The sequence below is a fragment of the Pongo abelii genome, chromosome 10 (assembly GCF_028885655.2).
Source record: "Pongo abelii isolate AG06213 chromosome 10, NHGRI_mPonAbe1-v2.0_pri, whole genome shotgun sequence".
Classification (NCBI taxonomy): Eukaryota; Metazoa; Chordata; class Mammalia; order Primates; family Hominidae; genus Pongo; species Pongo abelii.
This window is the reverse complement of record NC_071995.2, coordinates 50741751-50764658: the sequence shown is the minus strand read 5'-3', so window position 1 is coordinate 50764658 and position 22908 is coordinate 50741751. Positions and strand designations below refer to the sequence as shown.

General features: G+C 49.3%; 1 protein-coding gene across 2 annotated transcripts; it reads right to left on the bottom strand.

Moving 5' to 3' along the window:
* Positions 1-18555: 18555 nt before the first annotated feature.
* On the bottom strand, positions 18556-22663 carry KRT18 (keratin 18). 2 transcript variants are annotated; one of them, XM_024256480.2, is made up of 8 exons: positions 22526-22663; positions 21870-22291; positions 21049-21131; positions 20553-20709; positions 19814-19978; positions 19601-19726; positions 19115-19338; positions 18556-18735 (listed from the first exon to the last, which is right to left on the bottom strand). In XM_024256480.2, the coding sequence occupies exons 2-8, from the start codon at positions 22284-22286 to the stop codon at positions 18615-18617; spliced, it is 1293 nt and encodes a 430-aa protein (XP_024112248.1). In that variant the 5' UTR covers positions 22287-22291; positions 22526-22663; the 3' UTR covers positions 18556-18614. The 2 variants fall into 2 exon arrangements, with proteins under 2 accessions (XP_024112248.1, XP_002823344.1); XM_002823298.6 differs by lacking the exon at positions 22526-22663 and having other exon boundaries at positions 21870-22440.
* Positions 22664-22908: the final 245 nt, after the last annotated feature.

Below are 22908 nucleotides of genomic sequence, written 5' to 3'. Positions count from 1 at the left end.
TGGAATTCTTTCACTCTAAACTTGGGCTTATGCTGCAGGCCCACAATCACTTAACCTAACCTGTAGGTCCAGATGACTCTCAGGATTCAGAATCTTTCAGATTTTACAAAGGAAATGTGGTACATAAAATGTATACTAAGGAAAACCACAGTGGGGAGGGGGGATCTGTGGCATGTGTAATCATGGACTCAGTCTTATTAATATTGCTGCAGTGAAAAGTATGAATATTCACACTAAATGGAATATATAAAAAGTATAAATTGGCTGAGCGTGGTGGCTCACGCCTGTAATCCCAGCACTTTGGGAGGCCCAGGTGGGCGGATCACCTAAGGTCAGGAGTTCAAGACCAGCCTGACCAACATGGAGAAACCCCATCTCTACTAAAAATACAAAATTAGCTAGGCACAGTGGTGCATGCCTGTAATCCCAGCTACTTGGGAGGCTGAGGCAGGGGAATTGCTTGAATCCAGGAGGCGGAGGTTGCGGTGAGCCGAGATCGTGCCATTGCGCTCTGGCCTGGGCAACAAGAGCGAAACTTCATCTCAAAGAAAAAAAAAGTATAAATAACTTCATGTTAGGTTTTGCATGTAAGTGAGTTATGAAGAACTTTTGGTTTTCAGAGTTTTTTGGGGTTTGAAAGTATTAGATAAGGAATTGAACAATACTATACAGCCTTTTAAGGGTGATTTTGTATTACTTGATAGGAGCTTGAAGAAGCCAGAGAACCTGTGTTGAAGGGCTGGGTTAGGGTGACAGAGGCCTGAAAGTGGTGGCAGATGAGTGACAGCTCCAGGGAACCCCAAGAAGGCTTTGATTTGACCAGGGCTGTGACCATCTGGTCAACAGAAGGATGCCATAGTCCTGAGGCACTCCTTGTGGCTGGGTCTGGTGCTAGACAGGGCTAAAGGCAGCACCAAAGTGGGCAGTAGGCCTTTGAGACCCTGGCTGGACAGAGCCACACTCTTCAGGCAGGATGCTATCTCCTTATCTAGGCTTGGGGTCTTGGGGCAGCTGGAGGGTTGGCATCCTTGATTATAGCCACAGGGATGAGACCTTTCTGTTTTATGCTTTGGCTCACCTCAGCCCCACTGCATGCCTGGCTGCTCCCACCAGCTCAAGGTTATCTCCCTGGTGATGTGCTGCCTGGGGCTTGGCACATACCCACCCCTGCGATCTTGCCCCTGCTGCAGCCAAGAGCAAAGGTTCAGTCTCTGGGACCCCAGCCAGACAACTCAAGGAAAGCCAATGAACTTGTATTTATGCAGTACCTACCAGCTGCCAGGCATGCATCCAAGACTTGGGGACTTTGTTCTCATTATTTTCTCACCTTTCCCACTGCACAAGTCTTAGCATCCCTCAGGTTTCACTTCTGTCACAAATCATGGCCATCATCCTCCCCGTGAACACCTGCAGCATTTACTGCCATGACATTCCTTGGCTTTGAATTAACCTCGTGACCTTTCTTGTATCTTTATGTTTTGTTGCTTGAATTGCTATTTGAATGCTCTGTGTTTTGAATCACTTAGGGCTGAACCTGAGGGTGGGGACCTGGGTCTAAGCTGTCCCACTAGTGGGCACCTGCCCCTCCTTTCCTGAACATTTTTGGAATGTAGGAGTGACCCCAGAGGAGGATTACAAAGCCCTTCTTCAAAGAAGAGGTTGAAAGTGGTGCCTGGGTTCTATAAACATTTGCACTGAGCATTCCTAAATGACAGGGAGATTTATAGTTTGAGTGCCTTCCCATTACGAAGACTGTTTAAGTGACTTGGGAAAGTTTCTTTAAAAAGAAAAAAAAAGTGGAGCAGATCAAGATGAGATTTTATTTTTCTTTTTTTCCTTAAAAAGAAAAAAAAGGCTAGGCTAGTTGGCTCATGTCTGTAATCCCAGAACTTTGGGAGGCCGAGGTGGGTGGATCATTTGAGGTCAGGCGTTCGAGACCAGCCTGGCCAACGTGGTGAAATCCTTGTTTCTACTAAAAATATGAAAATTAGCTGGGCGTGGTGGTGCACACCTGTAATCCCAGCTACTGGAGAGGCTGAGGCAGGAAAATCGCTTGAATCTGGGAGGTGGAGGTTGCAGAGAGCTGAGAAGCTGAGACCACGCCACTACACTCCAGCCTGGGCGACAGAGCGAGACTCCGTCTCAAAAAAAAAAAAAAAAAAAAAAAATTCTCCACGGGCTTTCTTAAAGCTGGGGGTGTGTGTGAAGCGAGGCTGAGGAAGTTCAATCGTTCTCCCACTAGGTTCTCTTTCCTGGAACAAAGAGGACCTGCAAAGAGAGTGAGAGGACTGCTGGCATCTTGAAATATTCTTCTACTCTCCTTTGTCCTCTTTTCCTTGGGTGAGGCATGCAGAGACTCCTCTTGGTCGGTTATTTGCTCATTTATTTGTTCATTCATTTGCTTATTCATTCAAAAGCTAGTAAGAGAAGATTGTTAAATTTGAAAATTTTGCTTCCCAGAATTAAACCATTTTAAATCAACCATGGTGGCAGTAGTTACACCTTGGATGTTGGCAAATGCTATAGGTTATTAAATAAAATAAAATAACATTTTATTTACAATTTAATAAAAATTACAATTTCAATTTTTTGTCTTTAAAAAAGAAAATAACAAGCTGCTGTTTATGTGTTGGAATTGTGTTATGTATCAGGGCATAAGAGTGAACAAGATAGTCCAGTCTCTGCCCAAAGGGAGCTTACAGTCTGGTGCTGCACTGTCCTGTCCAATCTGGTAGCCATTAGCTACTAGCTACTGCTGTGGTTATTAATTTATTTTTTAAAGTTTTTAATTTTGGCTGAGTCTGGTGGTTCACGCCTGTAATCCCAGCACTTTGGGAGGCCGAAGCAGGTGGATCACCTGAGGTTAGGAGTTCGAGACCAGCCTGGCCAACATGGCGAAACCCCATCTCTACTAAAAAAAAAAAAAAAAAAAAAAAAAAATTAGCCAGGTGTGGTGGTGGGCTCCTGTAATCCCAACTACTCAGAAGGCTGAGGCAGGAGAATCACTTGAACCTGGGAGGCGGAGGTTGCAGTGAGCCGAGATCGAGTGCACTCCAGCCTGGGCAACAAGAGTGAAACTCCGTCTCAAAAAAAAAAAAAAAGTTTTTAATTTTTGTGGGTACATAGTATGTGTATCTATTTTAGGGTACATGAGATATTTTGATACAGGCATACAATGCATAGTAATCTCATCAGGGCATCCATCACCTCAAGCATTTATCCTTTATGTTACAAACAATCCAATTATACTCTTTTAGTTATTTTTAAATGTACAATAATTTATTTTTTTTGAGACAGAGTCTTGCTCTGTTGCCCAGGCTGGAGTGCAATGGCATGATCTTGGCTCACTGCAACTTCTGCTTCTCGGGTTCAAGCAATTCCCCTGCCTCAGCCTCCCGAGTAGCTGGGATTACAGGCATGCACCACCATGCCTGGCTAATTTTTGTATTTTTAGTAGAGACGGGGTTTTACCATGTTGGTCAGGCCCATCTTGAACTCCTGACCTTGTGATCTGCCCGCCTCAGCCTCCCAAAGTGCTGGGATTACAGGCATGAGCCACTGCGCCCGGCCTTAGGCTGGTGCTTTTTAAACTTTTTTTGCTTCTGAGGAGTGGGTGATAGGGAAAGTTCTGCCAGCCTGGGAGGGGCCCACTAGAGCCTGCTGCTCCAGCGTGGATTGTGGGGAGAGGAAAAGGAACTGTGTGCTTTGGGCCCAAATCATTGGAGTGCCCTGAATCTCTGAGTTTACCCTACATCTCTCCTGGGGCAGTACCATCCACCTCACCAGGATCTGACCAGGGCCTTCAAGGGCACACAGCCTCCCCGGATCTGAGCATCACTATCATTCTAATTCCTTGGGCTGTTTCTGTGTAGATAATTATTTTCCAGCTCATTCAGGCAGGAGAGGTTGAGGCCAGCAGTGCAGCTAAATCCTTACACCGTGACTGGAGCTGCTTTTATACAGGTTAGGGGAAGAATAATCACTTATGCCTGAAATCTAATGGAAGAGGGAGTTCTGTGTAACTCTAGTGGGCAGAGCTGAGTTTAGAAGGTTAGTAGGAGGCAGAAGGAACAATAATGTTCCAGTACCTATACAATTATTATCCAACAGGGGCTATACTGTCATAAATTCTTCATACAGAGGCCAGATGTTAGGAAGGCCACAAAGAGGATTCCTACTGGGAGAGGCCAAACTTGAACCATTTGTTTATTTATTTTATTTTATTTATTTATTTTTTTGAGAACGGAGTTTCACTGTTGTCACCCAGGCTGGAGTGCAATGGCACAAACTTGGCTCACTGCAACCTCTGCCTCCTGGGTTCAAGTGATTCTTTTGCCTCAGCCTCCCAAGTAGCTAGGATTACAGGCATGCACCACCACGTCTAGCTAATTCTGTATTTTTAGTAGAGACGGGGTTTCTCTGTGTTGGTCAGGCTGGTCTGGAACTCTTGACCTCAGGTGATCCACCCACCTCGGTCTCCCAAAGTGCTGGGATCACAGGTGTGAGCCACCACACCCAACTAGTAAGTGTATTTTTATTCTTATTACTATTTTTTTTTTGAGACAGAGTCTTGCTCTGTTGCCCAAGGCTGGAGTGCAATGGCATGATTTTGGCTCACTGCAAACTCTGCCTCCCGGGTTCAAGCGATTCTTCTGCCTCAACCTCCCAAGTAGCTGGGAATACAGGCGCATGCCACCACGCCTGGCTTTTTTTTTTTTTTTTTTTTTGTATTTTTAGTAGAGACAGGGTTTCACCATATTGGCCAGGCTGGTCTTGAACTCGTGACCTCGTGATCCGCCCGCCTCAGCCTCCCAAAGTGTTGGAATTACAGGCGTGAGCCACAGCGCTGGGAGGTGTATTTTTGAGCTTAGAAAAAACGGCCCAACTGTTTTCCAAAGTAGTTGTACACGTTTTGTATTCCCACCAGCAACATATGAGGGTTTCATTGCTCTGCATTCTACTTATTTATTTATTTATATTTGTGACAGGATCTCACTTTGTCACCCAGGCTGGAGTGCAGTGGTGCAAACATGGCTCACTGCAGACTCAACCTCCGGGGCTCAGGCAATCCTCCCGTCTGGGCCTCTTGTGTAGCTGGGACCAAAGGCACGTGCGACCTCGCCAGGTGAATTTTAAAATTTTTTGTAGAGATGGAGTCTCACTCTGTTGCCCAGGCTGTTCTTCAACCCCTGGTCTCAAGCAGTCCTCCTGCCTCAGCCTCCCGAGTTGCTGGGATAACAGGTGTGCACCACCAAGGCAGGCTATTTTTAAAAATTTTTTAATTTAATTAATTAATTAATTAATTAATTAATTTTGAGACGGAGTCTCTCTCTGTCGCCCAGGCTGGAGTGCAGTGGCGCGATCTCGGCTCACTGCAAGCTCCGCCTCCCGGGTTCACGCCATTCTCCTGCCTCAGCCTCCTGAGTAGCTGGGACTACAGGCGCCCGCCACCACGCCCGGCTAATTTTTTATATTTGTAGTAGAGACGGGGCTTCACCGTGTTAGCCAGGATGGTCTCGATCTCCTGACCTCGTGATCCGCCCACCTCGGCCTCCCAAAGTGCTGGGATTACAGGCGTGAGCCACTGCGCCCGGCCAAGGCAGGCTAATTTTTTATTATTCATTTATTTATTTTGGTAGGAAGGTTGTTTTTTAATACTCAAATATTACCCCAAACGTGCACGCATACACCCCTTGGTTTTTCCCCTTGAGGTTTATGATATTTAGAAAAGAACTCCCCCACCCTCTTAGGAGACGAGGGAGGTTGCGGGTGCCCCAGAACTCTCGGTGGGCTCTCCCAGGAGTCCCAGGACAAGCCGAAAACCAGGAGACTCTTGCAGTCAGGGGTCAACTGGGAAAGCAGCGGCGGGGGGCACAGGAGCGGTGCCCTGGGACCGGCGGGACGGCCCTGAGACCCCAGGGCTGGGAAGCAGCCGCAGCTGCCCAGCCGGGGACACCCAGGCACCACCCACTGGGAGCGCGCGGGAGCGAGGCAGGGGCAGCAGTGGAGAGAAAGGAGGGTACGGGAAGGATAGCGGCTTCCCAGAGCCGGGGAGCAGCTCCCTAACCGCACTGCAAGTTCTTTAAGGAGGAGGGTCCCGCCTGCCCGCCCTCGGATCCTCCCTCGAGTGGAGTCCAGCTCCTCCCCGCTCCCCCTCGGTCCCGGGCTTTGGCGCCTTCCCCCAGTCCCTCTCTGCCTCCCATCCTGTTCCACCTTGGCAGTGGCTTTAAGGGGAATCCAACCCCGACAGGAAGGGGCTTTCTCCCCCAGCTCTCCTCGCCCCTTAGCCCCGCCTAGCCAGGAGTCAGGCCTCAGAGGGTCTGGTGGCTGGAAGGAGGGCGCTCCAGGGGCTAGGGGCTCGCGGAGGCCACTCGTGAGGGAAGACCAGCCTATGGACCCACGTGTGGCCGAGACCAACGCGTCTGAGATGCGGACGGGGAGTGAGACTCTCCAGGCTCAAATCCCTGGCAAGCCACTGGCGAACTGGAGTTCCTGGGCAAGTCCCTTAACCTCTCAGCTCCTTCATTTCCTCGCTCCTAAAATAGGGCTAAAGAGAGTGCATTCTTGGGATTGTTGGGAGGATTAAATGAATTAATATATGTCAAGCTTTTAGGACCCTATTTGATGTTATTTTAAGCTGAGCACAGAATTCCAGTGTCCTCTTCCCAGGTGCCACGACTGCCCCTGCCCCTTCCTTCTCTGATGGCCTGTCCCAATCTGGTTATGCTCACCAGAGATGAGAAGGGTCGTGCACAGACACTCACTCCCGGCTCCACCCAGTCCCTGGCCCTGGCCTGCGGCCTCTCTCCACTCCCAGCCCTTGGGGAAGCCCCAGCAACTCTTGATGAAGGAAGGTGAAGTCAGGAACATTCCCATCGCACCTGGTCTGGGTCACCCACCAGAGTGAGAAAAGCTGAGAAGCTCTACAGTCTGAATCCTTGTCCCAGCCCTGTCACTATCTCTGTGACCTTGAGTCAGTCACCCTCTGGGCCTCAGTTTTTTTAATGAGTAAAATAAATATATTCCTTTAAAAATATTTTTATGGGTACATAATAGTTGTACATAAAAGACACTCTTGGCCGGACGCAGTGGCTCACGCCTGTAATCCCAACACTAAAAAATTAGCCAGGCATGGTGGTGCATGCCTGTAATCCCAGCTACTCGGGAGGCTGAGGCGGGAGAATTGCCTGAACACGGGAGGCGGAGATTGCAGTGAGCCGAGACCATGCCACTGTACTCCAGCCTGGGTGACAGAGCGAGACTCCATCTCAAACAAACAAACAAACAAACAAACAAAAAACAACCACTTACCACATGACCCAGCAATCTCACTCCTAGGTACCCAAGAGAAATGAAAACGACTCAAGAAAAATGAAATGAAAACACAAAAATCCATACATTGAGTGTTTATGGCAAATTTATTCATAAATGCCTCAAATCGGAAACAGTCTAAACATTTTTCAGCTGGTGATTAGATAAACAGGTGGCGGTACATGCACACAATGGAATATAACAACAAAAAAAGGAAGGAACTACTGTTACATGCAACAACACAGATGAATCTTTGTTTATTTATTTATTTGCTTTTGGAGACAGGGTCTCACTCAGTCACCCAGGCTGGAGTGCAGTGGCACCATCTCCACTCACTGTAACCTCTGCCTCCCAGGTTCAAATGATTCTCGTGCCTCAGCCTCCTGAGTAGCTGAAATTACAGGGGTGCACCACCTCTTCTGGCTCATTTATTGTATTCTTAGGAGAGACAGGGTTTTGCCATGTTGGCCAGGCTGGTCTCGAACTGCCCTCCAGTGATCCACTTGCCTCGGCCACCCAAATTCCTGGGCCAACTTAAATGAATTTTTTTTTTCTTTTTGTTTTTTTGAGACGGAGTTCTCTCTGTTGCTCAGGCTGGAGCGCAATGGCATGATCTCAACTCACTCTAACCTCCACCTCCTGGGTTCAAGTGATTCTCCTGCCTCAGCTTCTTAAGTAGCTGGGATTATAGGTGCGCACCACCACGCCTGGCTAATTTTTGTATTTTTAGTAGAGATGGGGTTTCACTATGTTGGCCAGGCTGGTCTCGAACTCCTGACCTCGTGATCTGCCCACCTTGGTCTCCTAAAGTGCTGGGATTACAGGCGTGAGCCACCTCACCTGGCCATTTTTTTCTTCTTTTTTTTCTTGTTTTTGTTTTTTTTTTTTGAGACAGAGTCTCACTCTGTTGCCCAGGCTGGAGTGCAGTGGCACGATCTCAGCTCACTGATACCTCTGCCTCCCGGGTTCAAGTGATCCTCCTGCCTCAGCTTCCCGAGTAGCTGGGACTACAAGCATGCGCCACCATACCCAGCTAATTTTTGTATTTTTAGTAGAGACGGAGTTTCACCATGTTGGCCAGGCTGGTCTCAAACTCTTGACCTGGTGATCCGCCCACCTCTGCCTCCCAAAGTGCTGGGATTACAGATGTGAGCCACCACGCTCGGCCTTTTTTTTTTCTTCTTTAAGCTCACCAGTGCAGTTAAACAGCCAGACCACACCAGGGCCTTTGATTTCCTTTCCCCACCGTAATGATTTAATCTCAACAGTGCGTAGCCTGCCAAAGCCTTACCGTCAATAGGCCAGTCATTCCTGGTGACCCCAGGTAGTAAATTAATTTATTCATTTTGTCATTACATATGATAACTGGGACTTCAGATATCCACTCTCAGATCCCTTCCTTGAAGGTATCATCCTGAATTCTAGTTGCAGGAAATAAACTACTCTAGCTGGTGGGGATCCTGAAGCTGACTGAACCCATGAACACAAATTGCAACTGTGATCCATGGATCAGGAAACCACTACTGCTCCTCGTGGTTCAACTGTCTCACAATACTCAATACCTACAAAGCAAATGACTGGACACTGGACACTGCTCCAGAAAAATCCCACAGCCTCATGACCACACGTGCTAGCAGGAACAATCAAAGCAGCAGAGGATGGTCTTCACCTCACTTCCACTTTCCAAATTGTATTCATCTGCATCTAATTAGTGCAACATAATTCACTTCCTAGCTGCAAGGACATCTGGGAAATGCACTTTTTAGCTCTTTGGTTTCTGAAGCAGAAAGGTAGCAATTTGGAATGGAGCTGAATGCCAATCCATTCCAACTACTGCCTTTGGATTTTGCAGCCAGACTGCCTGGGTTTGAATTCTGGCTTTGCCATTTATTTAGCTGTGAGACCTTAAGGAAGGTAGTTTACCTTTCTGAGCCTCAGTTTCTTCACCTGTAAAATGAGGATTGTAATACTATCCGTCTCATAGGGTTGTTGTTAGGATTAAGTGAATTAATATATGTAATGTGCTTAGCACAGTGTCAGTAAATACTGGTTACTGGCCGGGCGCAGTGGCTCATGCCTGTAATCCCAGCACTTTGGGAGGCCAAGGCGGGTGGATCACCTGAGGTCAGGAGTTTGAGACTAGCTTGGCCAACATGGTGAAACCCCATCTCTGCTAAAAATACAAAAATTAGCCAGGCATGGTGGTGCATGCCTGTAATCCCAGCTACTTGGGAGGCTGGAGCTGGAGAATTGCTTGAACCTGGGAGGCAGAGGTTGCAGTGAGCCGAGTTCGTGCCATTGCACTCCAGCCTGGGTGACAAGAGTGAAACTCTGTCTCAAAAAAAAAAAAACAAAAAAAAACCTGGTTATTATGATAATTGCCATTGTTATATGACCAATCCGGGATGACACCAGAATGAATAAAACAGGGTAGGCTGGATGTGGTGGCTCACGCCTGGAATCCCAACACTTTCAGAGGCTGAGGTGGGCGGATCACCTGAGGTCAGTAGTTTGAGACCAGCCTGGCCAACATGGTGAAACCCCCATCTCTACTAAACATACAAAAATGGTTGGGCGTGGTAGTGCATGCCTGTAGTCCCAGCTACTTGGGAGGCTGAGGCAGGGGAATCACTTGAACCCAGTAGGTGGAGGTTGCAGTGAGCTGAGATCACGCCATTGCACTCCAGCCTTGGCAACAAGAGTGAAACTGTCTCAAAACAAAACAAAACAAACAAACAAAAAACAATAACACAAACCAAACAAACAAAAAAATAGGGTACCTGTCTTCATGGCATTTCCAGTCTCATGGGGAAGATGACATAAATAGCTAAGTATGCCACATGATGAAATGAAACAAAGGCAGTTGGAAAATATGGCACCGTTCTGAAGCTCAAGAGAGGCTAGGGCTGGAGATAAACATTGAGATACCAGCTCAGAGGTAGCAATAGAGTCAGGGAATAAAAATAAGATTGTCCATGGCCAGGCACGGTGGCTCACACTTGTAATCCCAGCCCTTTGGGAGGCTGAGGTGGGTGGATCACTTGAGGTCAAGAGTCCAAGACCAGCCTGGCCAACATGATGAATCCTCATCTCTACTAAAAATACAAAAAATTAGCTGGGCTTAGTGGTGGGCGCCTGTAATGCCAGCTACTTGCAGTGAGCCAAGGTTGTGCCATTGCACTCCAGCCTGGGCGACAGAGTGAGACTCCAACTCCAAAAAAAAAAAAAAAAAAAAGGCCCAGGAAGAGAAAAAGCTGAGGACAGCCTGCAAGGCCTGTGTTTAAAGGGCAAATGGATGACGCGCAGCAGGCAGAGGTGAGAGGACTGCGGAGTGCAGTGGTGTGCAGGTCAAGAGCAGAAGGGCATCAGGGTCAAGTGCTGCAGAGGCTGAAAAAGATGAGGAGATAGGGGAGGCTGCTGGACTCGGACTGGTGGCCTGTGAGGGTCTTCAGTGGCAGGGTGCAGGGGGGATGAGGAGGAGCTTTGGGGTAAGGTACGTTGGCAGTCTACCCTTTCCCAATGCCCTGTGGGCCCCGAGGAGACCTAAGGGCACATACAAGGGCAAACCTGAATGTGCAGGTGGGAGGCTGAGAGGTGCTGCTCATACACCCAGGAGTCGGCCTCGCTGCTGATCCCCAAGATATGCCAGGCTAAGTCCCTCATCTCCTTCAGTCTTGGCCCAATGTCACTTCCTGCCCAGGCTGCCCTACTTAAAACTGCAATCTGCTGGCCAGGCGTGGTGGCTCACGCCTGTAATCCCAGCACTTTGGGAGGCTGAGGCAGGCGGATCACCTGAGGTCGGGATTTTGAGACCAGCCTGATCAACATGGAGAAACCCCCATCTCTACTAAAAATACAAAATTAGCAGGGTGTGGTGGCACGTGCCTGTAATCCCAGCTACTCGGGAGGCTGAGGCATGAGAATCGCTTGAACCCGGGAGGCGGAGGTTGCAGTGAGCCGAGATTGAGCCATTGCACTCCAGCCTGGGCAACAAGAATGAAACTCTGTCTCAAAACAAAAACAAAAACAAAAAATCCTGCAATCTGCTGCCCCCTTCCTATGGTAGGCTGAATAATGGTCCCCTCCCATCCCAAGATGTCCATATCCTAACCGCCCCTCTCTTTACCTGTGAGTTTCCTTACACAGCAACAGGGACCTTGCCATGTAAATCAAGGATCTTAAGTTGGGGAGATTATGCTCCTTGTCTGGGTAAATCTAATGTCATCAAAGGATCCTTATAAGAAGGAGGCAGAAGGGTTGAGAAAGGAGATGTGAGGATGATGGAAGCAGAAGTCGGGAGAGAGGGAAGTGGGGAGAGATTTGAAGATGCTGGCTTTAAAGATGGCAGATGGGACCAAGTCAAGGAATGCAGGTGACCTCTAGAAGCTGGAAAAGTCAAGGAAACCAGTTCCACCTACAACCTGTAGAAGGAAAATAGCTCTGCAGACAACCTGATAGGGCTTCTGATATACCAAACTGTAAGATAACAAACTGTAAGATAACGTGTACATTGTTTTTGTTGTTGTTGTTGTTGTTTTTTGAGTCTCGCTTTGTCGCCCAGGCTGGAGTGCAGTGGTGCAATCTCCACTCACTGCAAGCTCCGCCTCCCAGGTTCACTCCATTCTCCTGCCTCAGCCTCCCGAGTAGCTGGGACTACAGGTGCCCGCCACCACGCTCGGCTAATTTTTTTGTATTTTTAGTAGAGATGGGGTTTCACCGTGTTAGCCAGGATGGTCTCGATCTCCTGATCTTGTGATCCTCCCACCTCAGCCTCCCAAAGTGCTGGGATTACAGGTGTGAGCCACCACGCCGATAACATGTATATTGTTTTAAGTCACTAAGTTTATGGTAATTTGTTAGAGCAGTAATAGGAAACTAATATACTCCCACCCCACCAACTGCTGAGTCCTCATACCTTGCTCTATCTTTTCCCATAACACATACTGTTTCTAACATACTCTATAATTTACTTGCTAAATTATCGTTTATTATGTCTCTATCTGCTAGAATGTAAACTCCACAAGAACAGGGATTTTTTTGGTCTGTTTTATTCACCTCTGTATTCTCTGGACTTAGAACAGGTCTTAGTACACAGTAGGTGCTCAATAAATACTTATCGAATGACTGATTGAAAGAATATGGTGGAGCCAGGCATGGCGCCTCTACTAAAAATACAAAAAATTAGCCAGGCGTAGCGTGCACCTGCAATCCCAGCTACTTGGGAGGCTGAGGCATGAGAATTGGGAGGTGGAGGTTGCAGTGAGCTGAGATCGTGCTATTGTACTCCAGCCTGGGTGACAGAGCAAGACTTGTCTCAAAAAAAAAAAAAAAAGAAAAAAAATAAATAAAAAAGAATGGAACAAAGACAGCAGCAACATTTCCTTCCCTGAAAGGCTGTAGATTCCTGTACCATTGAAAAGTTAATAATCGGCCGGGCGAGGTGGCTCACACCTGTAATCCCAGCACTTTGGGAGGCCGAGGCGGGCGGATCACGGGCTCAGGAGATCGAGACCATCCTGGCTAACACAGTGAAACCCTGTCTCTACTAAAAATACAAAAAAATTAGCTGGGCATGGTAGTGGGCGCCTGTAGTCACAGCTACTTGGGAAGCTGAGGCAGGTGACTGGCGTGAACCTGGGAGGCGGAACTTGCAGTGAGCCGAGATTGCGCCACTGCACTCCAGCCTGGGCGAGAGCGAGACTCTGTCTCAAAAAAAAAAAAAAAAAAAGGTTAACAATCCTTCCCTGCTTTCTTTGTAATTAGTAATAAGTAATTCAGAAGGTATAAAAGGACACACAATGTAAAGTAAGTCTCCCTTTCCCCCTTGTTTCCCCCCTACCAATTTCTCTCCCCGGAGGTGATCACGAATTCCAATTTCCTGTCTCCTTGTAGAAATCTTTGCATGTACAAGGGTATATACACATGAGTTGCTTTTTTCCCGCAAATAGCACTATATGCCATTCTGTATCTTCCAGTACCATATATTAATTTTATCATCTGGGTTGGGTTGCACTTAGATAGGGAATGGATAAAATAGGACTGATATAATATGGAACAGATGACTCCATATTATAACCTTGGGATTGATAATTTTTCCCTTTGGTGCTTGGGGGACAAAATAGGCTGCCCCTCAGTCATCTTCCCATGCTGGGGAATGAGTAGGATTGTTCCAGAGGCCTCAGGATTTTCCAGCAGTGCGCTGTTTAAAACAGGCACAGCCAGCCTGGCACAGTGGCTTACACCTGTAATCTCAGCACTTTGGGAGGCCGAGGCGAGCGGATCATGAGGTCAGGAGTTCGAGACCAGCCTGACCAACATGGTGAAACCCTGTCTCTACTAAAAATACAAAAATTAGCCAGGCGTGGTGGCGTGCACCTGTAATCCCAGCTACTTGGGAGGCTGAGGCAGGAGAATCACTTGAACCCAGGAGGCGGAGGTTGCAGTGAGCCAAGATTGCGCCACTGCATTCCAGCCTGGGTGACAGAGCGAGACTCTGTCTCATAAATAAATAAATAAATAAATAAATAAATAAATAAATCAGACACAACCATAACCTGAATCAGGAAGGAATGTCATGCTGCAAACCCCAGGTACAGCTTGAGTCTGGCCCCCAACCTTGCCTGCCTATTGGAGTCACCTAGGGGGCTTTTCAAACATTTGCCGTGAGTCCTGCCCTCCAAACACCTGAATCAGAATCTCTGGTGCTGGGACCTGGGCCTCAGTATTGTTTGTAAAGCTTCCCAGGGAGTCTAATGTGCAGCCCGCGCAGTTAAGTTATAACACACAGAGGAAAGACCTGCGGACTGGGAACCTGGAGATACGGTTCCTGCTTTAAGCTTCCAGCTCTGTGACCTCAGAGAAGTCGCATGATGCCTGTGGACCTCAGTATCCAACTCTCAGAGCCAGAGCCAATAACACGCACTGCCTTGCATACCTCACAGGATTGGAATGAGGATCAAATGCATAAGCACCCTGGGAACTGTGAGACATTGTCTAATGGGAGGGCTAATCATATCAGGTGCATCGTCTTGGATTACTCTGATCAGCTTGACTCAGCTGCAAGTACTGCTCAGGCTCCCCAGGGACTTCCTGTTTTACCTTCAGTCAGCTGCGCATCCTATAACGTTGGCTGGTGTCTGTTTTTTGCAAAAACAAAACTACTAAAGATCAAGATGGCCGGGCACGGTGGCTCACACCTCTAATCCGAGCACTTTGGGAGGCCAAGGCAGGTGGATCACGAGGTCAGGAATTCAAGGCCAGCCTGATCAACATGGTGAAACCCCGTCTCTACTAAAAGATACAAAAAATTAGCTGGGCATGGTGGAGGGTGCCTGTAATCCCAGATACTCAGGAGGCTGAGGCAGGAGAATCGCTTGAACCTGGGAGGCAGAGGTTGCAGTGAGCCAAGATGGTGCCATTGTACTCCAGCCTGAGCGACAGGGCGAGACTCTGTCAAAAAAAAAAAAAGAAAAGAAAAAGATTTTAGGCTGGGCGTGGTTGCTCATGCCTGTAATCCCAGCACTTTGGGAGGCCAAGGCTGGTGGATTGCCTGAGCTCAGGAGTTCGAGGCCAGCCTTGGCAACACGGTGAAACCCTGTCTCTACTAAAATATTAAAAATCAGCTGGGCACGGTGGCATGCACCTGTAGTCCCAGCTACTTGGGAGGCTGAGCCAGGAGAATTACTTGAACCCAGGAGGGAGAGGTTGCAGTGAGCTGAGATCATAGTACTGTACTCCAGCCTGGGCAACAGAGTGAGATTCTGTCTCAAAAAAAAAAAAAAAAAAAAGATCAAGACATCCATTACTTGAAGACCTAGGTTAGGTTAATTAATTTGTACTCCACGCAGTAGAGTACTAAGCAGCTATTCAAATGAATGGGGCAGGTCTATGTATACTGATTCAGAAAGGCGTCCAAGATGTATTTTTTTTTTTTTGAGACGGAGTCTTGCTGTGTTACCCAGGCTGGAGTGCAGTGGCACGATCTTGGCTCACTGCAAGCTCCGCCTCCCAGGTTCACTCCATTCTCCTGCCTCAGCCTCCAGAGTAGCTGGGACTACAGGCGCCCGCCACCACGCCCAGCTAATTTTTTTGCATTTTTAGTAGAGATGGGGTTCCACTGTGTTAGCCGGGATAGTCTCAATCTCCTGATCTCGTGATCCGTCCACCTTGGCCTCCCAAAGTGCTGGGATTACAGGCGTGAGCCACCGTGCCCGGCCCCAAGACCTATTGTTAAATGAAGAAAGTAGAATTTAAGAAATCAAAGCCAAGCATGGTGGGTGGCTCACGCCTGTAATCCCAGCACTTTGGGAGGCCAAGGCAGGCGGATCACCTGAGATCAGGAGCTTGGACCAGCCTGGCCAACATGGTGAAACCCCATCTCTACTAAAAATAGAAAAAAATTAGCTGGGCATGGTGGTGGGCACCTGTAATCCCAGCTACTTGGGTGGCTGAGGCAGGAGAACCACTTGAACCCAGGAGGCAGAGGTTGCAGTGAGCCAAGATCGCACCATTGCTCTCCAGCCTGGGCGACAGAGTGAGACTCTGTCTCAATTAAAAAAAAAAAGAAAAGAAATCAAGATGCAGAGCTGGATAATTTTACATATATAAAACAATGAAATATGCTTGTACATGTCTAATTTTAAAAGGTATTTAACAGTGGTTACTTCTAGGGAGTGGAGAGGGGAGATTTTATTTTATTTTGTTTTGTTTTATTTATTTATTTATTTGAGATGGAGTCTTGTTCTGTCACCCAGGCTGAAGTACAGTGGCGCGATCTTGACTCACTGCAACCTCTGCCTGCTGGGTTCAAGCAAATCTCCTGCCTCAGCCTCCCAAGTAGCTGGGACTACAGGTGTATGCCACTACGCCTGGCTATTTTTTGTTTTTTTTTTTGAGACAGAGTCTTGCTCTGTTGCCAGGCTGGAGTGCAGTGGCACTATCTCGTCTCACTGCAACCTCCAACTCCCTGGTTCAAGCAATTCTCCTGCCTCAGGCTCCCAAGTAGATGGGATTACAATCATGCGCCACCACGCCTGGCTAATTTTGTATTTTTAGTAGAGACAGGGTTTCTCCACTCCCGACCTCAGGTGATCCGCCCACCTGGGCCTCCCAAAGTGCTGGGATTACAGGCATGAGTCACCATGCCCAGCAAGATTTTAAATTTTATTTCATATATATATATATATATACACACACACACATATATACACATATATACACACATATATAATATATATACACATATATATGCACATATATACACATATACACTTATATACATATATGCACACATATATACATATATACATATATACACACATATGTACACATATATATATACACACACATATATATATTTTTTATATATATATATATTTTGAGACAGAGTTTCACTCTTGTTGCCCAGGCTGGAGTGCAATGGCTTGATCTCGGCTTATTGCAACCTCCACCTCCTGGGTTCAAGTGATTCTCCTGCCTCAGCTTCCCAAGTAGCTGGGATTATAGGCATGTGCCACCACACCCAGCTAATTTTGTATTTTTAGTAGAGACAGGGTTTCACCATGTTGGCCAGGCTGGTCTCGAACTCCGGACCTCAAGTGATCCGCCCGCCTTGGCCTCCCAAAGTGCTGGGGTCACAGGCATGAGCCACCACACCCAGCTGCCTGGCTAATTTTTTGTACTTTTAATAGGGACAGAGTTTCACCATGTTAGCCAGGATGGCCTCAATCTCCTGACATTGTGATCTGCCTGCCTTGGCCTCCCAAAGTGCTGGGATTACAGGTGTGAGCCACCGTGCCTGGCCAGCTTTTTTTTTTGAAGCAGAGTCATACTCTGTTACCTAGGCTGAAATGCAGTGGCATGATCACAGCTCACTGCAACCTCGACTTCCTGGACTCAAGCAATCCTTCCATCTCAGCCTTCTGAGTAAGTGGGACTACAGGTACATGCCACCATGCCCGGCTGATTTTTAAATTAAAAAAAATTTTTTTGCCTTAACCCAACATTTTAAAAATTAACCTAGGCCGGGCGCGGTGACTCAGGCCTGTAATCCAGCATTTTGGGAGGCCGAGGTGGGCAGATCACAAAGTCAGGAGTTCCAGACCAGCCTGGCCAACAAGGTGACACCCTGTCTCTACTAAAAATACAAAAATTAGCCAGGCATGGTGGCAGGCCCCTGAAATCCCAGCTACTCGGGAGGCTGAGGCAGGAGAATCCCTCAAACCCAGGAGGCAGTTGCAGTGAGCCCAGATCGCGCTGCACTCCAGCCTGGGTGACAGAGCAAGACTCTGCCTCAAAAAAAAAAAAAAAAAATTAACCTAACCTAGGTCTTTGAGTGATGGATGCCTTGATCTTTAGTAGTTTTGTTTTGGCAAAACTGCTGCAATGAATATCTACATGTAACCATGTTGGGTTAGGGCATTTTCACACAAGTATGAAAACAGCCAGGGAAGACACAAAGTGGCATCCAATCACTCCAAAGGGTACAAGCGGGAGGATCACTTGAGGCCAGGAGTTCCAGACCAGCCTGGGCAACACAGTGAAATCCCAACCCTATGAAAAATTCAAAAATTAGCCGGGTGTGGTGGCACTGCTGGGATTACCGATGTGAGCCACCGTGCCCAGCCTCGGTTAGTTTTAAGATGCCCATCCTTACCTATATGGGTGCTTACTCAGGGGCACCTCTTTCCTAGATGGGAACTTCCATGATCATTTACTCAACTTCTAGCCAGACCTCTACCACCCTAAAAATCTTATCTCTGTTGAGTGAATGAACATAGTTGAGGGCACCATAGGTTTGGAGGATGAGTGTGGCCTGGGGTTGGAGGAAAAAACTGTGGGTGGGAAGCCCTGGCAGTAGGCCAAGGGCATAAAGCAGCAGGGTAGGGGAGGGCCAGATGTGTCTCCCCGTCTCCTGTCCTCTGTCTTTGGCCTAATTTCCTCCTCTGGTTCAGATTTCTGCTAATGATCAGTCAGGGACCTTTTGAACACCAGATCTCTTCAAGGCAAAGATTCCACAATTCCCTTGTAGGGATCCCCACTGCCTGTGACCCATCACATCTACTGCTCCCTCCTCTGTCTCTGAGAAGTGTTTCCAAGAATACAGATCCCTCTTCGTTCTACACCCCAATCTATATGAAACCCTCAGGGGTCAGAGGTGGTTTCTGCTGGATCAGGGATGGGACTGTTGGGTTAGGGCATTTGTGCACAATGAAAACAGCCAAAAGAAGACAAAGTGACATCCAATGAACTCTGAACTTTTTATTGGCCTCCTGCTCCCCAAAGGGCACCCTGCTTCTGCTGGCTTAATGCCTCAGAACTTTGGTGTCATTGGTCTCAGACACCACTTTGCCATCCACTATCCGGCGGGTGGTGGTCTTTTGGATGGTTTGCATGGAGTTGCTGCTGTCCAAGGCATCACCAAGACTGTAACAGAAGACCAAGCCCAAGTTATAAACAGCCCCGTGGAGTAGAAGGGAGACAAGAAAGGTAGAGGGAAAAAGCCTCCTGACCTCTACCTTTATCTCCAAATCTCCCTCAGCCTCTTCCTCCAGAAAAGGGAAACCCAAGGCCAAACTTCATTTGCATACTAAGTACAGCTAGGGACAATACTTAGTTTGCTTTCTTCAAGGGGGAAACCTCTGTAACTGTTACTCCCTTGAAGACACAGGAGCACCCACGGAGCAATGTCCCAGTGCTCAGTGGATACCAATGAACAGACACATGGGGTGCTTCCAAAAGCTCAGACTTTGGGGAGAAGTGATCTCCTGATCCCAGCACGTGTGGGTAGGAGAGCCCCACTCACTTAAAGTCTTCGCCATCTTCCAGCAGGCGGCGGTAGGTGGCGATCTCAGCCTCCAGCTTGACCTTGATGTTCAGCAGGGCCTCATACTCCTGGGCCTGGCGCTGTCCCTCTGCCCGGGTCTGTGCCAGCTCTGACTCAAGGTGCAGCAGGATCCCGTTGAGCTGCTCCATCTGTAGGGCGTAGCGGGCCTCCACCTCCCTCAGGCTGTTCTCCAAGCTGGCCTTCTGCAGGGGCACAGCGAGGAGGGGCAGGGTGAGCCCAGAGTCCCAGGACTGCTCATCCCTTCACTTTTGGAAACTTTTTTGGGCACCTGCTGTGTGCCAAGTACTGGGGTAAGGGATAGGAGTGGAGGGAAATGCAAAGAGGAAACTGACTTTTTCTGAGCTAAAGGAACTCATGATGCGAGGGATAGGATTTGGGTTGAGACAGGGTTGGGCCTGAGGCCAAGTGAAGGAGGAGCTGGGCAGGTGATGTGAAGGCACTCACCAGATTTCTCATGGAGTCCAGGTCGATCTCCAAGGACTGGACTGTACGTCTCAGCTCTGTGAGCGTCGTCTCAGCAGCTCCAACCTCGGCAGACTGTGTGGTGACCACTGTGGTGCTCTCCTCAATCTGCAGGGTGGGGACAGTCCATCAGGCCCCTCATTCCCTGTCTGCCTCCCTCCCACACCTTGGCAGCCATCCCCTCCCCTCACCCACCTGCTGAGACCAGTACTTGTCTAGCTCCTCTCGGTTCTTCCGAGCCAGCTCGTCATATTGGGCCCGGATGTCTGCCATGATCTTGGCGAGGTCCTGAGATTTGGGGGCATCTACCTCCACGGTCAACCCAGAGCTGGCAATCTGGGCTTGAAGGCCTTTTACTTCCTAAAGGTGACAGGGGCAAAAGTGAGGAGGGTTCAGGGTCAGAGCTCCAACAAGGCCTTTCTTCTGTGATTGCCTCTTCTAGGAGGCCTACAGTTGGAGAAGAGACAGGAGGAACCCCTTGGCTTGCACTCAGGGCAATGCCAGTTCTGGCCTTTCTACTCCAGTGGGTAGAAATGCCACCCACTCACTGATGGTTTCTCTCTAACTTCACCCTGTTCCTTTATCCACCCTCCCCTTCACAAACCTGCTCCTTCTACTATCTTTTAGGAAGTCCTGCCAACTCCATCTGCTGTCATTCCTCTATCACTCTCAGCTCCTAGTGTTATCTGCTTCTACTTGTGTTCTCATCTCATTTTCTAACCCTTATCATTTTGACCTGTAATTCAGGTGAGCCAGGGTGTACCTGACCCCCTGAGAATGCTCTTCATCAGAACGGTCTTATTTAAGAAGAGCCCAGGCTGCTATTTCTAAACTTCTTAGCAAGGCTACTTGCAGGTGGCTTGTCTTGTCTATTCTCCCACCCAGACTTGTCTTGGCCCCTCAATCCCTGGCCTGGCCAGTGGCCCCTGCTTGCCTCTTCGTGGTTCTTCTTCATAAAGAGCAGCTCCTCCTTGAGAGCCTCGATCTCTGTCTCCAGCTGCAGTCGAGTGACATTGGTGTCATCAATGACCTTGCGGAGCCCGTGGATGTCGTTCTCCACAGACTGGCGCATGGCCAGCTCTGTCTCATACCTGTAGGAGTGGAGGTGATCAGAGGGGCCCCTATCTCTGATCCAGAACCTTCTCAACTCATGCCACCTACTAAGAGAAGTTCTGTGCCCATTGCAAACCAGCAACTTGAGTCAGCAATTAGGTGGTAATCCCCTGAGCACCATTCTTGGCACTTGGAGGACAGTATTCTTAAACGGGGTTATACAAATGAACAGTTAAATGAATACACTGATGGACCCTGACTCTCACCCACCCACACCTAACAGGATCCCACTGTGAGCCCCTAACTGACCCTGCCTGGGGAGCAGATCCTTCTTAGCTCCACCCCTGGACCCCCAGCTCTTTAGCCCCCAAACTTACTTGACTCTAAAGTCATCAGCAGCAAGACGGGCATTGTCAATCTGCAGAACGATGCGGGCATTGTCCACAGTATTTGCGAAGATCTGGGGGGATTGTAGAGAGAGGTTGCTCCATGAATAGAAAGTCAGGGATGGGTGGGGTGAGTGTGTAAAAAGTGCTATGTATCCTAGTGAAAACTTCCTGGTCCCAGGAATAGCCAGAGGCTCTCCCTGGACACCTATCCCTTTTCATCTAGCCCCACCCCATTCCCTCCTTTCCTGGATTCCCAGATCCCAGCACTCTGCCCCTCTTGGGAAGCCTCAGTAGGCTGGCTAGCTGGCTGGCCTGCCTGCCCAGAAGTGAGTCGCTACTAACAAGGCCTCTTCCTGGCCCTCTCCTGGCATTTTTTGCCTAGTGCACCTGGTCACTCTGGGCCCCCTACACCCTGGATTGGCTCCTCCCAAAGGAAGGCCTCTTGTTTACTCCTAGATGACTCAGCCTTAGCCACATCCGCTTAACTCTCCAATAGTCCGCACTCCGCCAGAGCCAGTGTCTCCTCCTCTTTACAGGCCTTTCCTCACCTCCCTCCATGCTGTCCACTTCCTCTGTAAAGCTCTCAACCCTGTCCCCTTCCCCCTCTCTCCTGGGAAAGAGCCCTCCCATGCCTAGCTGCTGCTCTTAGGGACCCTGTGGCTAGGTGCGCGGATGGAAATCCAGGTATGCCCAACCCTCTCCCGGTGGAGTAGGGGTTGGGGTGGATATGGAATGAGGGAAAGAGGCAAAGGAGTGTATAATTGGAGGGTCAGACAAGGCTGGGAGTTGAGGTCCCTCCCACCCCTTACCTGAGCCCTCAGGTCCTCGATGATCTTGAAGTAATGGCTCCAGTCTCTGACCTGGGGTCCCTTCTTCTCCAAGTGCTCCCGGATTTTGCTCTCCAGCCTCCGGTTCTCGGTCTCCAGGCTCCTCACTCTGTCCAGATAAGAGGCCAGGCGGTCGTTCAGGCTTTGCATGGTCTCCTTCTCGTTCTGGATGCCTCCCATTCCTGCCAGACCCCCGGCTATCCCCGTGGCCAGGCCCCCGGACCCCATGCCGCCCCTGAAGCTGGTGGAGCGGGACACGGAGATCCGGGAACCAGAGCCCCCAGCGCCTGCATAGACGCTGGCAGCGCTGCTGACCGGCCGGGCGCCGTAGCTGGGCGCCTGGACAGAGCCCAGGGACCGGTAGTTGGTGGAGAAGGTGGAGCGAGTGGTGAAGTTCATGCTGTCTGGGGAGAGAGAAAGCACAGGACTCAGGCTTTGCCGACGACGGTGGCGGCCGGCGCGACCCGCGCGACCCGAGTTATATCGCAGATTGAGGCCCCGCCCCCGCCCCGGAGCCGCTTCGGAAGCCAGAGCCACAGGTGGACTGCTCGGAGCCCGCGCCCTCCGCCCCGGGCCGCCCCGCCCCGCCCCGGGCCCCACCCCCGCGCCCTCCGCGCAGCCCTGCCAAGCCCACTCACCCCCCAGAAACGGGGTGGCCAACCGGGCATGGACACGGGCAGCAGGTGTTGTTGGCCCTCGAGGCTGCTTTCAGGGCAGGAAATGACGTTATTATAACCTTCTCCCCCAGGGGAGGAGGTGCTGGCGAGTTTGAAATTTGGGAGTCTTGGCCGGGCGCAGTGGCTCACGCCTGCAATCCTAGCACTTTGGGAGGCCTAGGCGGGCGGATCACGAGGTCAGGTGATCGAGACCATCCTAGCCAACATGGTGAAACCCCCTCTCTACTAAAATACAAAAAATTAGCCGGACGTGGTGATGCACGCCTGTAGTCTCAGCTACTTGGGAGGCTGAGGAAGGGGAATCGCTTGAACCCAGGAGGCGGAGGTTGCAATGAGCCGAGATC

What these genes read in the sequence shown, in the direction of transcription:
- KRT18 (XM_024256480.2), bottom strand. Translation starts at nt 22,286, where the DNA reads ATGAACTTCACCACTCGCTCCACCTTCTCCACCAACTACCGGTCCCTG. An exon ending in ACAAGTACTGGTCTCAGCAG is followed by an intron (nt 19,727 to 19,813) that starts GTGGGTGAGGGG and finishes CCCACCCTGCAG; the next exon opens with ATTGAGGAGAGCACCACAGT. An exon ending in TGGACTCCATGAGAAATCTG is followed by an intron (nt 19,339 to 19,600) that starts GTGAGTGCCTTC and finishes GTGCCCCTGCAG; the next exon opens with AAGGCCAGCTTGGAGAACAG.